The sequence below is a fragment of the Oryx dammah genome, unplaced genomic scaffold, assembly GCF_014754425.2.
Source record: "Oryx dammah isolate SB20612 unplaced genomic scaffold, SCBI_Odam_1.1 HiC_scaffold_3, whole genome shotgun sequence".
In the NCBI taxonomy this organism is placed as follows: domain Eukaryota; kingdom Metazoa; phylum Chordata; class Mammalia; order Artiodactyla; family Bovidae; genus Oryx; species Oryx dammah.
In genome coordinates this window covers 17,789,911-17,808,574 of record NW_024070187.1, presented here as the reverse complement: position 1 = coordinate 17,808,574, position 18,664 = coordinate 17,789,911, and the positions used below count along the sequence as shown (strand labels likewise).

At 40.3% G+C, this 18,664-nt stretch overlaps 1 protein-coding gene across 1 annotated transcript in view; it reads right to left on the bottom strand.

Annotated features, from left to right (window-relative positions):
• DKK2 (dickkopf WNT signaling pathway inhibitor 2) overlaps positions 1-13,571 on the bottom strand; it is a 126,332-nt gene extending 112,761 nt beyond the window's left edge. The window contains exon 1 of the mRNA XM_040237512.1: positions 12,620-13,571. Coding sequence (XP_040093446.1) covers positions 12,620-12,841 — 222 coding nt within the window. The 5' untranslated portion in view covers positions 12,842-13,571. The remainder of the gene's footprint in view (positions 1-12,619) is intronic.
• Positions 13,572-18,664: the final 5,093 nt, after the last annotated feature.

Sequence of the window (18,664 nt, the reverse complement as noted above, 5' to 3'; positions counted from 1 at the left end):
AATCTTCATAAAAAGGAAAACTCATCAAACTGTTCAGCTCTCATACTGTACTGAAAATAGAGGCTTGAACTGGACAATATCTGGGGGTCTCATTCAACCTTAAAATTCCAACCGGCTTCCTCAAATACACTATATTTGTTTTCATGGCTATTTATACCAAGGACCCCGTAGAACATATGTATCCAATAAATGTTTGTTGACTGTGACCGTAGCATCTAATACCTCTAAGAAGTAAGCAATTAGCAAGCTGACTGGCTTACCAGAAGAATTTAATCACATCTGAATTCTCAAACATACCAATAAAAAGTCTTTAGCTAGATTCTCTGACCTCCAATTTATATGAGGCTGCGGCATAGCATGACTAAGTAGACTCAAGTAAAACTGCTTGGCTTTAAAGCCTAGCTCTGCCACTCATCAGCTGGGTGGTCTCAGGGCCAAAGTATGAGAAATAAGGTAGCTGACAATGTTGTGTGCCAAAGTGGAGAAGTGGAGACTTCATGCCCTAGAAGTGAACATTTCTAGAACAGCTTTAACAGAGTTTTTACTTTAGAAAGCTCACTTCTGAAATAGTGTGGAGGATGGTTTGGAGAAGCAAAAAACTACCACAATATTGTAATGTTCCCCAGGGAAATGATAATGGTCTGAATCAAGGCCATGACAGTTGGGATGACAATAAAACAACAAGAGCAATCATTATTGAAGAAGAAGAAGAATCCTCTAAATTAGAGGATAATTACTTAGGAGCAGGAACGGCAAGCAGGAAACCTGCACTGTTTATAGCCTGAACAAATGTTTGGGTGAGATTCGTGCACATGTAACATGAAAGATCAGAGCTACTACACTGTTCACTAGGAAATGCCAACTTAGCAACACAATAGTATGTTTTCACCAGCTTTGAAAAATACCCACTTTCCTGTTTGAAGGGTTTGTGGCAAAAATATATTTTGTCTGTCACAGTTCATGTGATCTCACAGCCATACAACTTGACTTTACAATTGGCTGTTTCCCTGAAATGTATGCTTTGTGAACCCTATAACATAAAATGTGCCCAAAATATGATGCTCAAGTTTAGTTCCAGAACTTTAAAATACACTTACTTCTATTATTGAGACCCTTATTATGCCTTTCCAAGACATTTTAAAAATATATAAACAGTAACATATCTTATACATGATAGAATAAAAACGCATAGGGCTCTTCTTGAAGTTATAGGCAGGATATTCTAATAGCAGGCTGTCTGTAGCCTGCAGGAATAAAAATAATAATTATCATTATAACATCACCAAGTTCTAATCAGAAATGTGGAAGTATTACTACTGGCACTTATTTTTTCCCAAGAAACCCTAGAGAATCAAGACAAAAAGGCAAAGAAAGAAAACAAAAGCAAAGCAACACCTTCCACACTCGGTCTTTCTTTTTTAAAAAAAAAGAGGCAGTCTATCAAAACAGAAACTGAATTTATAATTCCGGAATCATAAAATCCATCTAGAATAACTTATTCTTGGTTTAACGCTAATTCAGGTTTATTGTTCATAAATTCAGAGTGGAAAAGTCTTAGTTTTTTCATTAAAACAGCCTCTAAAGATAGCATGTAAACAAGCAATGCTTTGTATTTTGCAAACAGATAAGATAAAACAGCATCATTACAGGCCCTGCTTTTCTGATGAGAACACTAAGGCTTGAAGGTGTCGGATGATTTCTCCTGTCCGGCCTGTTAGACGATAGGCTAACCAGGGCTTCTCAATCTATATCCCAGGCTGTGCCACGTTCCCCTGCTATCCTATGCTCAACTGTCTACTCGTAGCAATAAAGTAGGACGATACATATTCTGGGCACACACCCAGAAAGAACAATACTAATGTGGGATAACAGACCAACATTAAGGGGTCTGAAACATCCAAGTACCAAACACAGCATGGTTTTAACTCAGTTACTCCTGAAATAGAGAGGCAGAGGTTCGGTCCATCCCAGGTGGAGAGCTCCCCTCCGTCGAGACCAGAAGCTGACAGGCAGCTGAGAAGGGAAGGTGGGAGCAGTCTGAGATGATGGATGCTTCATTCCATGAAAACCTGCCTGCCTTTGCCGTCTACCTTCCCTCACTGGGGCTGACTCCTCAAATACTATTGATCTTCAACCATCATGCCCTGAGTTTGCTGCAAGGCAAGGGCAATAGCAGATAGGTCAGTGGCTTTTCAAACAACAGGTTTTGGTCAGTCTATCCTATAGTGATGACCAGTATTCAAAGATAAAGAGCAAAGAGAACAGAGCAAGAGAGTACCACAGCGCAGAATACAAGGAAAGGACTAAAGAAAAAAAATTTTTTTTTTTTTTGCCTGGCCTGCTGCAGTCCATGGGGACACAAAGGGTCAGACATGACTGAGCGACTGAACAACAACTGCCTCTTAAGAGTATTTCTTGTTGAAACTTCTATCAGGGTTCTGTGCGTGCGTGCGTGCATGTTCTTGATTACAAGGGAAAATATTTTTCTTTGGTAGAGACTCTTCAGCCAGGCTTCCTGCTAAATGCATTATTAAAGTATCATGGCTAAAAGAGCAGGCAGGGATAATATAGCCAAAGCCCTGTCCTTTCATTAATTTTCTTTAAATCCTACTGACACAGTTGTCATCGTAGTATTGTATTCTTTGCTAATACATTTTGACGCACACAAATTGAGAGCTGAAAGGGGGTTCTACATATAATTTATCTCCCATTAGTTTTTTTAATCAACTGAAATTAATTCGTCTACAGAGCTTTGTTATTATTTGAAAGGCCCTTGTTAAAAGTCAGAAGATACAAGTTTCAGCAGAAGTTTCTTTGTCACAGGCAAAGTATTATTTGTAGTATTAGAGCAGGTCACAACAATCTCCTAAACTGCTTCCGTCTTATGTAAAATAAGCTGAGTTAAACTAGGTGATTTCTAATGTATATCCCAGCTCTAAGCATGCCCACTTTAGTCTGTTATACAAGTTCTTGAAACTTGCAGGTGATAAAAATTTTTCTTGGTTCTTTAACACTCTCCATCTTGATTAATTGTGATTAAGCACACTTTAAGAATCTTCTTATTCAGTTATTAAATATCAAGCACTTTTAAGAGTGTATCAGATAAATGTTGAGTAAATATTGAGGTAAATGTTATGTAAATGTTGAGGTTTCTCACTCTAAAAATTAATAGTTATTTATAAGACTGGAAGTAGCAAAAAATGACTCTTTAGTGAGTGGTTCAAGCTATAAAAACAAACATTACATATTGCTTAAAATATTTGTGTGCATATTATAATATGTAACATTTCATGAGCATAAATAATAGATACTTGCATCTTCTCATCAGATATTAATGCAACAAGTTCATCATAGAGGAAAAAAATTGGAGGCCATTTAAATCCCAAGGATTCAAATACACAGAGGTCAAGAAACAAAAGCATGGATAGGAATGTACACAGCTTTCTTTCATCAGCAGTGAGTGATGAAACAGACCAGAGCATAAGAAGTTGGGGTAATCAGATTTGATTCTTACGACCTGCATTAGTCTGACCCTGGGAACTTTCTAGCAGGCTTTTTTATAACATTTAGAAATCAAAAAGACCTGGTTGCCTGATTGCTGACAATTTGATGTTAACCATAAAAGGTTAAATTTTGATATGGAGATTTGTTTGTTTCTGGAAGGACTTCCAAAACAGTTGAGCAGGCAAGGAGGCTCAGTAGTTTAAACAAGCATACCTCCATAAGTGACAAACGATTTCAAATAAGGAAATAATGGGTTTCCCTAATGGCTCAGATAGTATAGAATCTGCCTGCAATGCAGGAGACATAAGAGACCCAGGTTCTATCCCTGAGTGGAAGATTCCCTGGAGAAGGAAATGGCAATCCACTCCAGTATTCTTGCCTGAAAAAATCCCATGGACAGAGGAGCTTGGCAGGCTGCAGTCCAAAGGGTCTCGAAGAGTCGGACACAACTGAGTGACTAAGCACAGCACACCAGCACACAAGGAAAGAAAAGAACATGGAACAGAAAGAAAAGAGAATTGGGGAGAGAATGTGAAGGAATGTCCACATTTATAGGCACAACATCGTGGAGGAATCAGCGAAAACTAGAAAGAGGAATGAACCAGAGAGGAAAAGAGAAATTTGTAATATTACAGAAGTAGGGGAATATATCAGGTATAAGAGAGATATAACAGGCTACAGAGTATACAGGATGGTTACTAGAAAACAGACTTTGGATTTCAAGTGACAAATTAACACAGTGCTCGTTGAGCCAAATTTCAAAAGGCTGAGATGAAATGAGAATGAGAAGTGAGCACTGTTATTTGATTGTGAGCTGTCATCTCAGTTGATTTTGAATGACAGTTTCCCCATCGGAATGAAGTTTTTTAGTTCATTACCAGACAGAAACTCTTACTGGCAGTTTATATCTAGTACATTGAAAGAAGTATATTACATACTCCAGTGAGTTGTCTTTCACTCTCAATTTAACATTATCAAAATATTTCCAGATTACCTGAATCTTGAAAAAAAAAGAACTCAAAACAAACAAGGGGATGAAATGGGAATAATGAGCTCTAAATCTCTGAGTCCGCTTTGTATATAACAGGCTGACACTCAAAGAGGGTTTTAAGTCTTCCAAATTCTTAGCAAGCTCTTCAGGGTCCAAGCACTCTGCATAAAGTGTCAAGAAGTTTGCCTCTACACAGGCTGTCTTACTTTGGAGAATATCAAATTAATGCTGTTGGCAGCTGGCTCTAACATGTTATTCAACTGTTTTGGTTCCTATGTTTAAATAACTAATATTGCCATCGTTGTTAGGAACCCCTCCTAACATGGTAGTATTTTTAATGTCTGGTACACTCTTGCGTCTGTGTAATTTCACCAATTATTCAATTATGTACTATTTTGCTTTCTTTTAGAACACTGACCTATTATCACTTTCAATGCTGACATGCAGTACACGAAACATGACAGCATATGTATATGTGTACATGTATGGTTTTTGTCTTGTTTTCTTCTGATTGACAATTCTTGGCATTGGTGTAATTGAGTTCATTTGTTTCCTTCATGTATATCATATGCATTCATTTAGTTACTCTTGCCCATCTTGGTGGGGAAAATTAAGTAGCCACTTTCTATTTTTCAAGGGAGCACTTGACCTTACATATTTCTGTAATGGTAATAGAAATAGTAACATCAGTTAAACGACTCCTCTTCCTCCCTGTTGCCCAGTCAGTTGAGTGTTATTATTATTATAGTTGCTATTGTTATTATTATCCTATTTTACAGATTTTTTAAAAAGGACCAGAGATTAAGTGGCTTTTCCAAAGCCATTAAGCTAGCCAGATGCAATTGAGAAAAACTCCCCTAGGAATTCTGTTATGAAACTCTAGTGCTGCTACAAATCAACTGATTATCTGAAAGGCAGTTAGGAGGAGGTCAAAAGTAAAGGAAAAACAAAGCCAATAGCAGGTTCTAAATGGCTTCTCCCTCTCTGATCAGAGTGTGATGGATGCCAGCCAGACCAACGGAAGGAAAGTCACTGTAGAGAGGCCGCGGGGAAGGCCCCCACTTTGCTGATGTTGGTGGGCACACGGTGTCACTCAAAGGCAGGGGGATGGGTACTATGTGGTGGTTACCGAGAGCAAAATAGGATTTATGCAGTAGCGTTCCTTTTGACTTGTGGCAATGCAATAATTTAATGGAGAAGAGTAGGAGAAAGAAAGGTGGGGGTGTGTGCACCCGCGCACGCGCGCACCTTGTTGATAGTGAATTTTCTCTGTCAGGGAGGCAAGTAAAGGCAGAGATGACACTCATGTACTACTATGTGCCTGCTTTTGAGTCCATAAACTATTCTCATACTCTGGCTACTCAGAGTAGCAGTTGGCATCAGCAGAGGGTTTGGGTTTTGCTATGATTTTTAATGAACCTAGAGTCATACCTGTGTGAGTTGGAAATAGAATAGGGAAGAATAAAATAAAGGACCATGTTTCCTCTTAACTCCATACTGTATAGATAGTGTACCCATGTTTCATTTGGCTGGATTCTACGGCAGTACAGCCTGGTAGGTAAATATTCAGGCACCAACACTACCTCACTTAGGTTCATGTTGTGGCTTTCTGCACCTACTGCTGTGTGACTTGTACAAATTGCAAAACCTCTCTGTGTCCCAGGAGAATTATTGCTTTATCAGTTATAAAAATAAGGGCGATATTAGGACTTACTCGCTTCAAAGGGCTACTGAGAGAATGAAAAAATTAATTCAAATGAAGTATTTGAAGCAATGCCTGGCAGAGTAAATAAGTAACAAATGGAACCTCTTACTATAATTTTATGTGTCCTATACCTACTTGCAAGCCAATTTAAGAAAATGATATCTGAAAGCCACTCTTGTCTTCCAGTCCTGGGAAGAACGTTATTATTCTACATGATAAAGCATAACAGAGAGAGTATAATTTTTAGGAGATATTTGGATAAATCTAACACTTCAAAAAGTCTCTCTCCCTAATTGTAATGCTTTGTTTTTCTAATTAATGTTCATATTCATTCACTGCTTTTATTTATTTTCTTGCTTTAGACAGGGTGGGATAGTTAAAATGTTGTATGATAATGAAATATTTAAATTTAAGCTATTGTATGTGCCAAAATTATAATACTTAAGTAGAATCAACCAAGTAAATTAGACCCTGTAATATATTTCAAAAGATATCTGATGCACATCTATCTCTTTTATCTGACTGTGGAAAAGAGATAAGTAACTTATTAAAATATTTACTACTTTTCTGTTTTGCTGATTTTATTCCTACAATGAAGCACATAGATAAATCTAAGCTACTATTAAAATTCCACAAATATAGTATCCTAATCAGGTTCACTGGTTGTGGATAAAAGTTAAAATACTAATTCTGGTTTCAGTGCTGCATAAACTGAGTTAAAATACGGCAATTTATATCTGATATTGAAATTGCTTCTCCCTCAATGGTTTCTGATTTAATTTACCATTACAAAGACAAGGATTTACAGGATGAACTGTCCCTAAGGACTCTGATTAGACATTGGTGTTTACTCATGGTTTTCCTTTCTTGTTTTGAACCCAAAGAAGTGAGCAGTGACCCAAAATTGTTAACATGAGAGACTCATTGGGAAGCCACTATTTAAAATATTTGGATGTTGACTTTCCTCCTGTGGACAGATGTTCCTATCAAAAAAAAAAAAAACCCATATTTTAATATCAGTTGACCTCTGTGTGTGGGAGAATTTATTCTGAAAAATAAAAAACCAAAAAAACAACTATTAGAGAAAAATATATCGTTCTCTAATTCCTGGAAAGTAAAGCGGGGACAGATGAAGAAAAAAAAATTAACTTCTGCTTTCCTTAAACAGTAATACTAAATTTTTGTTTTATGTTCCATATTAACATATTTCTATATAATCTTAAAGCAATGCTACATGACACAAAAATCTATCTATTATTATTAATTTTGTTTTTTGGGGAGGTTGCTTCAGATTTTTTTAAAAATGACTGTAAGAGGAATATAAATATGCATAAATCTTTTCAATGATTAAATAATTAACTAGGCGTAGCTTTATCACCTTTTTATAGATGAATACAAGTGACTAGAGGTATAATGAAGCAAAATGACTTAAAAGGGCCATCAGGAAATCACAGAAATAAGACTGTAACTCTTTTCAATGCTACATCAATACCAAAGAATGAATAGCCAGAAGAGCCTGAGTCTAAAATACTAAATATGCTGACCATGATAAAGGCCTCTGTAATTTAACAGGTCATTTTACTGCACACTTAATATAACTGTGCAGGGAAAAGAAGAAGAAAGCATGCTGGTCTCCTAGGTACCCTTCTATTACCTTGCTCTCTCTACTTTAAAAATTATACGATTTGAAACATCCTGGGAAGGAGTTTGTATCAGAGAGGAGTACTCAAGAAGACTATGGTAAGGTCAGAGTCACAGCTGGAGTGAGTTTAAGTAACCTTGTCCTCTGCTTTCTCTTCTCTAACACAGAAATAAAATGATGGATGTCTCCACTCAGATTATCATTAAAATACTTTTCTTGCTATTCACTAGGTAACCATCACTTGTATCAACCATCAACTCTCTACTATCGACAGAGAAAGAATAGAAGTAGTGTAGTGTAGATTATTTCAAATATTTTTTTTGTTTTGAAAGAATTTTAGAGATGACTTGTTTTCCTGATTATGTTTAGTGTCAACTGAAGTACAGAGGAGATAGCAAATATTTAACCTCTAAGAGGGGAAAGTTGGGCTGGGGTTTTCAAAAAACAGGTCATGGCTAATTTTAGAAAGTTAAGCGATCACCGACAGAAAATAGGATATATAGTTTTTTTCAATGAGCATTTTCATGAGTGATGCAAATAGATATGGCATTTTTATTAAAGAAAATTCAAAAAAAAATTAGTGTTCTCTTACCAACTTCCTCAAGCTTCCATTTCAGTGTATTTCAAGCAGTCTTTTCTTACAACATAAGTTCATCAAGCCACTGTCCCTCAAATGTCCAAATTATATTAGAAAATAATGGAATCTGAATTTACATGAAACCAATTTCACCTTCTTTTTAGGGACATATACCAAGAAGCTTTTCTACCTTTAAAATATAATTATTTTTCACAGTTCTCATGATAAGTTTTACAAATACTTCAAATTCATACAGCGTTGTGTTCAAATTAAATCTGCTGGTCTCAAAAAGACAAAACGAGGAATAAAGGCTAAAAGAAGCAATTACAAACACATTCAAAAGATTTTTCATTCACATATAAAAAATCACTGTTCATTTCAAGGGTAAACTGATTTTATAAATTGCTTTTTGAAAAAAAAATCTGCCTTTAAAGTGGCCTGCAAAAATCGATACCTCATACAACTGAAGTGATGTTGAGCAATAGTGTACTTAATCAGAATATATTTGTTCACATGATATTGAAAATTTTGTCTAATAATGCTTTTGATTTAGAAAGTTTGCAAGTCTCTTCATAAATTGAGATGTATAAATTATTCATATATATGCTAGTTACAGTCCTACGATCTAATTTATCCAATATACATATACAAACGCATACTACCTTTTAAAACCCATCAGTAATAATAGATGCAAGTGGAAAGTCAAAACAATGTGAATAATTCACCAAAATAATTTTTGCTACTTCTGTTTCCATCACCTGAATGAAGACTAAGGCATTCAACTTTCTATGGCAGTTTGAATCAAAACTCATAACTATGTCTTTGAAAACAAACCTAAGAATGAGAATTTTAACACCCTTGGAGAACAGTGCATTTTCTCTGGGCACCCTCTAAATCTTTCCTGAAATTCAAAGACAACTTTTCCAGAAGTGATTTACAAATAATCCACCTTGCTGACAAGACAAGTAGAATTCCTATAAATAAAGAATATTTTCTTCATATGAGATCAGACTACAGTGAATCAAGAAAACCTTGGAGCCGATTTAGCCTCATTTTCACATTTGTAGATTAATGAATTATTAAATTTCTTCAATAATTTCTTCTGCAATAGCAATAACATTTTTATTTTTATTCTCCATTATGAAAATAAATCAGGAAAAGTAGACAATCATTCAACTTTCACTTAAGGAAAAGAAGACTGAAGACTAAGTTTCTGACATTCATCCTCGAGGTTATATCTTACAGTCTCTGGTCCCTGTATCTTTACTGTTCAGGGCTTCCCTGGCGGCTCAGACAGTAAAAGAATCCACCTGCAATGCGGGAGACCTGGACTCAATCCCTAGGTTGGGAAGACCCCCTGGAGGAGGGCCTGGCAACCCACACCAGCATTCTTGCCTGGAAAATCCCAAAGACAGAGGAACCTGGCGGGCCACAGTCCACAGGGTCACAAAGAGTCAGAAATGACTGAGTGACTAAGACAGTGACTGATTTGACAGGCCATCATCAATCAAAGATTGGGGATGGGAGACTAATTAGGACTCAAGATGACACGATATAATTAGTTTTAACAGTTAGCATTTTACTTACAAATTTTCTCAATCAATTATTTGGTGATGGATAAAAATTCAGCTCAACTGATTTTTATTTGTAGTTTTTCTCCATAAAAGGATGTGGCATCTTCTGTTTGGAACAATCTTTCTAATTTCCATTCCATTGTTGAAAATAAGAGTGCTAAAATTTTTGGTAGCCACATAAGAAGTGGAAGAAAGAAGATAAAGAGATCCATAAGTATACAAAGAATTCCTCGACCTCTACAAGAAAAAGATTTTTTTTTCTATTTGTTTCTTCACAGCAGTACACATTTTAGACCACCCGATAAACAAGTGCAAAGCCAGAATATACAAAAGATAATAATTTTATTTTCCAGCTATCTTCCTGTGATTCAACTCAATGTTTCATTCCATGTTCCCACTGTCTCTAATATGTTACAATTTTCTCACAAATCCGATGTCAATTTTTAAGGATCCTGCATTACAATTAAGTGAATATAATGAAATATATTCCATTGAACCACTAAGATATGGAGAGCATAAAAGATACTCAACTCAAAAAAAAAAAAAGAAACTTCAACTGATGTATGAAAGAAATCTTCAATTTGAAGACATGCAACATAACTCACATCCTCTTTAAGGAGCAGAAATTTGGAGAGATAGAAAAATAAGCAAACATATTTGTATATGGATGTAATATCAACAAACACATAAGTGATAAGCCAGGTTTTTAGATGGATCCCACAGTCTAGCCCATATAACCCTACGGCTAGTGGCAGTACTGACAACTGATAATTTGACTGAGCAACATTAGGTGTTAGGGCCCACGGTGTCAGAAACAGAAACTTTTAAACTTCTTTACAGAAATTCACAGAATATACATAGATTAGAATCTGAAAGGAACCTCAAAGATTACTGGGTCCATCCCTCTGTTCTTGGCTGAACTCAACACGGCTCTTTTCAACAACTGATAAGGTGGAATTTGAAGTCAGTAACATTGGGGGGGAAAGTCAGATGATTTGGACTGAGCGCACCCTTTCTCTGTAAGCTTTGACCCATTGTGTGATGGGTTTCTAAGAGAATGTTGTCAGTTCCTATTGAAAACGGCAGAGCATTTCCTAAGGAGGAGAAAGAGACAATGAGAGTGGTATTGTAAGTGTGGATGGAGGTGTGTGCACATGTGTGAGAATATGCACAGGACATGTATGCCTGTAGTGTGTATGCAGATGTACAGTTTATTTCCCCTGAGTCATTAAAAAGAATCCTGTGTTTGCAGACTTTGTTATCCTTTCAGAGGAGAGCTGAAATGTTTGACATTTCAGAACCCAGGAAGCATTCTGGAACTGCAGAACTAGCAAAACTCTCCCCGTGAGAGGGCAGTAGGGGGCCAAGCGGAGCAGACTCTTCCCTGTGGTCCCTCCAGCACCGGGCTTGGCTGTCAATCTTCACCCTGACGCCTGCGCCGCGGGCATGGGCAGTGGAAGACGCTGCTGAGAGCGCGCACAGCAGCTGCAGCAGGCTCCTCTCGTAAAACAAGGAAACCCACGATCTGTGGGGCAATGAGCTGCCTTTATGAATTGACAGTTGGGCTGTGTGAGGTGCCGGTGCTGCTGGGCAAACTGGCTCTCAGTCTTGGCTTTCCACAAAAGGAGCGGAAGGGGGAGCTATAGTGGTTCCCAGTGCCCACAGGGCCCCCTTTCCTGGCTGCTGTATGCTGGCCACAGCGGGTGCCGCGTGGAGCATGCGAGCTCTTGTCTCTGTGTGTCTGTTTGTGTAACTACTTGCATGACTGTCAATCTCCCTGTCTGCCTGTGTGACAGAGAGACAAAGACGCTCGGGAAAGTTTTCCCTGGAAAACATACCTCGGGAGTTCTCCTGGCCATGTCCCAGGTACCCTGGTCCTCCGCACCTGATAATACCTCTGTCAGCTCATTATTTTGCTTCCTCTGGGATGATTTACATCCAGACTTGAGAAGTGCACATGTGCTGAGGTTTTCTGTATGTGACCTTACTTCACGGAACTGAGAAGGAAGGAGAACCTGAAAAACGGTCCATTTTCCCTTCGGAATGTAAAGTGCATGGGATAAGAGCCCAGAAATTGGACTCAGACTGTCCGAATTGGAATCCGCTCTGCCACCTACACTAAGTGTGTGCTTGGGACAAATAGCTTCTACTCCTTGCCTAAATTTCTTCATTTGCAGGGAAAGCATGGTAACAGCGCCAAGCTCATAGGGTGGTGAAGATTAAATATATGGAAAACTCATACAACAATACCTGACACCAAATAGTTGCTCTGTGTTAGCTAGTAACAGCATCCTCGACATCCGCTGTGTTAAATGCGGAGAAGGACCGTCCTGGCCATTTTCCCCATCCGTACTCACTAGCGCTCCGTACATGCCCAGATCCCAAAACAGAGATGAGATGAGAAAGTACCCTATTCCCTATCCATCCCGCCCGCTCCACATCCTCCAGCACTCACACCCACACAGCCATCCCCGCCAGCGCAATCGTGCATCTGGGAACCCCTCCCCAGCTATCCTGCGCGCCACACCTGGGGGCGCACTCCGTGTGGGCTAAGTCAAATGAAGTGCCCAAGAGCCCCGGTCCCTACCTCTTCTGGTTGAAGAGTGTATTGGGGGTATTTTCCTACCTGCCCCAGGTTTTTGCCCTTCTTACTGCCGCCGAAAGCCAGTCCTTGGTAAGTGCCCGCAGATCGATTGGCGGCCTGGGCAGGCGTCTCCCCGCCCAGAGAGGACTTGATGGAGTTGAGTTTGGCCCGCGAGCTGCCGAACTGTGAGCTCTCCACCATCAGCACCGCAGCCAGTAGGAGCAGGCAGCGGGAGGAGTCCTTGCCCCGCATCAATGCGGCCATCTCCCGGCGAGGGGGTCCCCTGGGGAGGCGCAAAGCCCGCAAGGATACGAATACAAATGGGAAGGAGGACCCCAACACGGGGCCCTGCACTCGGGGCGCCGGGACTCGCAGACTCTGTTCCCCCAACCCCACTTGGCTTTGGGGGCCCAGCACCGTATGAACTCAGTCTCAAGCCTCACACCCGGAGGAAGCACGACCCAAGCAAGACCCGCTTCTCCGCCAGGGCAGGAAGTTCTGCAGTAACTGGAAGCAATCAAAGGCGAGGCGCCTTCTCGCCAAGGAGGCGTGACCCGAGGTGCAGGCAGACCCAGCCCCACGGACCGCACCGCTTCCGTTGCTCCTTGCCCACACCTCCTCCGAGGTCCTGCCTCGGCTCTCAGAGGTCCAATCCTCCTCTTAACTGCTCAGGAGGTCCACATGAGTTCGTCCTCCTTCGGCCTCAGTTGCGTTTTCTCTCCTCTCTTCCTTCTCTACCTCTTAGGTCTCAACCTCTGCGGGACTCAAGTCCTTCTTTTCAAAGTTAGCGGGCACTAATATGGGAGATCAGCAACCGCCCCCAGACCGGACCCTGGAGATCAGAAGCCAGCTAAGGTTTCCCACGCGCATGCAAAGTCGCCCGAAGCGGTGTTCAAGCAGCCCGCAGCCGAGCGCTGCCAGGGGATGCTGCGTTGCCCCCGAGCTGCCCTGCGCTCCCTGTGCTCCGCGCGGTCTCCCTCGCTGCATCTGCTCTCTCACCGCCGCCCCCTTTGCTTTTTATAGCTTCTCACAGCGGGGTGGTTGGGGGGGGGTTCCCTCCGCCCCCAGTTCAAGAGTGACAAAGAGTAAAACCGTTTCTATCACCCCCACGTCCCCGCCCGCCCCCCTTTTCTTTTTCCTGCGGCTTTTCCTTCTGAGGCTTCCCCTTCTGCTTCTCCTCGCCCCCTCCCCCTACCCTTCCACCGAACAGCAACTGAGAAGATGGGATTCACCCCTAGAGTAACAGGCGGACTCCTAATTCCTGACAACCAACCATTCCAGAGGGTGGAAGAGCCTTTGCCAACAAACGGAGGGCAAATGTGGAAGTGAACACGGGCGAAATGCCACCACTGTTCAGGACTGCCAGCACCCTTCCATGGGTTCCCCAACCCACCTCCAGTCCCTGACGCCAAGAGGAGCCCTAGAAAAGCCCGATAGAAGGTTAAGGAAAATGAGCATCTGGGCGTTAATGGTCTGTGTACAGAAGTTGGGTTTTAGCCTGTGCCTCCCAGAGGATGTGTGAGGCTGGCACTGTATTGGTGCGCTAGGGAGTGTGTAACCGATCCAGATGGGGCTTTGGGAAGAAGAGTATCAGAGAACGGGAAAGAAAGTCCCACCATGCTACCAAGAGGCATTTGGCACTTTCTCGCCTCCTCCTTCTTCACCCTACAGACCCCCTCCCCACCACACAAGGAGCTGTTTGTCTCTGTCTCTGAGGAGCGGGAGGCATGGGAGCAGGGGACCTGAGCTCTGAACCTCACAGTTCTATCGGGCATCTTTACCATCCTAGGCAACTCCTCCTTTGCAAAGAGGAAATCCAAGACAGGAATGAACTGCCGGCGAGGGAGCCTCTGAGGTTCTGCTTTCTGCCTCTTAGCCTCCGGCAATTATATTCTGTGCCTTTCCTGGGAGGCCCGGAGGCTCTCCTGGTCTTTGCTTCGGCGGGAAAGAGGTTCAGAGAAGAAGGGCTGGAGCGCGGCGCTTGGGGGCGCCAGTGGCAGCTGGCGAGGCGAGGAAGTAAGCTAGAGAAGAGAACTGTCCCAGGCAATCTCTCGGTTTGGAGATGATCAGAGGCAATGGAGCGCCCAGGCTTCCAAAACAACCCGAGGGCTTAGGAAATTGTCGCATTTCTCCTTCTCTGGTGTGCTACCATCTGTGCACAGAGAAGTCGAGGCTGTGCGGCACCACCACTCAGGAAGCTGTTCCTTCGGAACACGTTGTCGAATTTTCAGACCCGAGTTCCTCAGCTTTCACACCAGATCCTGGCACACAAGGGCACGGACAGGGGCACACAGTCAAGGAGGTACTGAGAACGCTAGCCATTCCTTTATTTTCCCGCAAAAGGACTGAGGTCTAAAGTGTGAATTTACAGCTGGGTCCCCCAGGCTGCACCAGCCTTGCATGTTTCTCTGCCCTGTTGTGTGAATCTGTGTGTGGAATTCATTTTCAGAATGATTTTTTTTTCTTTTTGAATACACAAGCAAAAGATGATTGAAATTTGAGGAGCCCTCCGGTATGTTTTCTTCAGATTGCCATGTGCTTCCTCAGAATATAAGAGATTTACCTTAAAAAAAAATTTTTTTTTCACTTTTTAAAAATGTGCCCAGAAATGGATTTTGTAAAAGTGAAACATTCCAGGCACTACTGGAGGGCAAGAAAACTGACTTACACTCTATAGATCAGTACTTGGGATTCAACGCACAGACTTTACACAAGGGCGTATCTTTTGTCTTCATTGGGGTTTGCCAATCAGAGAAATAGAGAAAATTAAGTTAGGAGCCTAAAGGTTTGTATATTTTTCAAGAGTATTTTAGAGCAAGAGGAAAAGGGAGTTAAATATGTAAGCAATAAGTTGCTTAACCTCCACTTGAAGAGTGTGGATACAATCTGCTGAAGAACCACCTCAAATGAATCAAAAGAAAATTTGAAGATACTTTGCCTATTTCTGTTGATTCCCTCTTTCTTTACCACCAATCAAAGTAAGATGCTACATAGTCAGAACCTAACTCCTGGCATGTTCTACAAAGAAATAATGTAAAGCTCAGCGTACGTACTCTTGAGAAACCCCTAGGCTCTGGATATCAGGATAAAGAGATTATCTCAGAGGTTTACACAGGACCCTACAAATTCCAAAAGCAAACTTTGCAAATACAGTTAAAAATCAAAGTTCACATGAAAGTTACTTTCACAAACACTGTCCCTTTTATATAAAACAAAATCAACTGCTAAAACATACACAACTACACCTGAGGCTAAAAAGGAGGTAAAAACCTAATTTCATTTATGATCCAGATGCTCTCTGTAACACTGTATGGAAGACAGAAACAGACACACAAAACCCACATGCAGACAAGTAGATATGCATACACACAAAATCAACTAACTGCAAATAAACATAATCCTTTGGATTACTGTCATGATCCCACACGTGTTTTCTTATGTGTTTTTGTAAGTATGAAGACACAAACTTCATATTCTACAAAAACAGACTTTTATACCTTTTGCAATAACATCATTAGGAAGCAAATGTATAAAAGCAACACTATACAGAAGTAGAGGGTCCTCTTGACCAGAGGAAAGTGCCTCTGTGAAAATGCCTCTGTGAAAGTGCCTCTTTCTCCTTTGGCCATAATCTCCCTCTTTTTGCTCCTCACCCTAGGGTCATTTTGGTTCCACAGAAAAATCACAACTGACTCAGCAGTTCCTACCAGGTCTGGATTTCCTTCTGAATACTTAGGACCAACGTGAGCTCAGTGTGCACCTTGTTGCCTTATTCTTGTTTTTCATCCTATTACCTCTCCCTGCATTAGCAACTACTTCCAACAATAATCTATTTATCAGCTGCTCCTTTATTCACTGTAAATTTATTAAACGTAGGGCCTGGAGTATATAAAAATGAGTAAGTAAGGGCCTTGGCATTGGAGGGGCTCACATTCCACTGTGAAGGCCTTGACTTATTGAAATCTACCTCTACCCATCTCAGGAGTTGCTGCCATGACCTTCCTCTGTTCTCATCTGCCACTGAATTCTGCCAGCCTCAGTCTCTAAGAGGGTATTTGGATCTTACAAGCTAGACTGAATTTTCACATCACTGTGGGAATAAAAGTATTAGGAGTGTCCCTCCAAGAGTCATGTCTTTTCTCATAAATTGTATTTTAATAGCATACAGGGAGACAGTATCCCTATATTTGTGGTTAAATGCAGATAAATGATACTAAATAAGAATAGAAGTAGGGTACTATGGTAAACTTGGAAAGGGACACTAATTTTCAGTAGGGACCATAGGTCCACAATCATTTTGTTCACATGACATAGACATGAAACATCTTCATCATGCTGGTGTTAAAGGATTTGGAATTTATGTTTTTGTATGTTTCCTCTCTCCATAATAAATCAATAAATCAGCCTAACTGGTCCTCTATTCTAGCAAGACTTTGGATCTTACCAATGACAATTTTATGTTTCTCACTTTGCCTAAGGAAAAACAGTACCATGTGTCAGCACCAATTACATTTTAAATAACGCATAATAAATAGTTGTTAGCACTAGTACTGTACACATTACCAGATAATGAAAAACTGCATCTCCTGTACACACTATCCTTGCAATAGTTCAGCTGTTCACTCTCTTCTGACTTGATCTCCTGGACAACAGAACCAGCTAATGAGAAAAGACCATGTCACTCACATTTAAGGCACTAGCTGTACTTAACCTGAACAAGCACAGGTGAAATGGTTCACGTTTATTTCGGAGTAAATCAATCAGAAATGTGATTTCTTAGCCAATGTCTTGTTTTTTGATCCTAACACATCAGTCTTCTCAATACTTAATCTGCCACCCAAATGAAAGAAATTTATTAAAGTAGTCCCTCCCTGAGAAACTGAATCCAACTATAAAAAGCATGCAAATAATATAGTCAGAAACTCAGGTAGAAAAACTTCTATTGATTCTTGTGCATACGAGTGACCTTAAATAGAACTGAAATTAGATATCCTCTCGAAACGTTTAACACCAAACCTGTCACAATTTCTGCTGGTTCTACACCTCTACTGCTGAGCTTTGGCAGGCTGTTTCAAGATTCATCTTTGGAAAGAGTACTAGACTTGGTGGCAAAAGGGAATTCTACTTAATTCTTGACAGAGGCTGGTAGTTTCCAAACTCGATTCCTTGGATCTCCAGAGTTCTGCAGAAGTCTGACAAGGAAGTTAGACCTGGTCTTATTTTTGACAGGATCTCATGGGAAATGGCTCCATAACATGGATTTGTAAATGTCTGCCTTGTTACTGTTTTTATTTGGGGGAGGGCTGTGTTAGTTGCTTGGTTGTTTTTAATCAACTGCATAGATATGGATGCAACAATGAGTTGGGCAAAATTCTGTATGAGCCCTTAACCTGCCAACTACATGGAGTGATTGCTATCCTGTTACTGTTGGAGATTTTTTCCAAAACAAACATTACTCAAAGGAAGAAACTATTGAAAATCTGGCAGTTTTTCCAGTCAGATATGATCATCTGAAGTAAAGAATACTAAACAATGGAAGGGCAGAGTAGCTAATCGAGTCATGGTAAAATGTGTTTGTTCTTGGTCAGTTATCTAAATCTATGAATATAAAAACAGAAAAGCTTCAACTATAAAATAAATTGTGGTACAGACTTGAAAATAATAGGAAAACTGTTTGCAAAAAACTAAGGGAAAAAGTTCCTAAGTGGCAATTTAAAATCTGTGTTTGAAGCCTAACCAGGCTTAGTAATAGGAAATGCAAACTGTGTTGTTCATCTTCAAAATGATCATTCTGTAACAGATCTTACCTTCTGATATCCTGGAAATAGGCTCCAATGCTCAAAATCAGCTTGAGGTAGGAAAAAAAATCAAGGTATTAAACTTTCAATCAGTTTAAAGGATTTTACAGGTAACTGGCTTGGAAGATACAGGAATAACAAAATATAATAATAACCAAAATATACAAAATGCTTACTATGGGCCAGGCTTGTTAGGTACTTTACACGTATTACATGTATTATCTCTTATTTGTATCCCACAGTTCATGTCTTTAAAGACATGTCCAACGTTAATAACTTGCAGCACCTC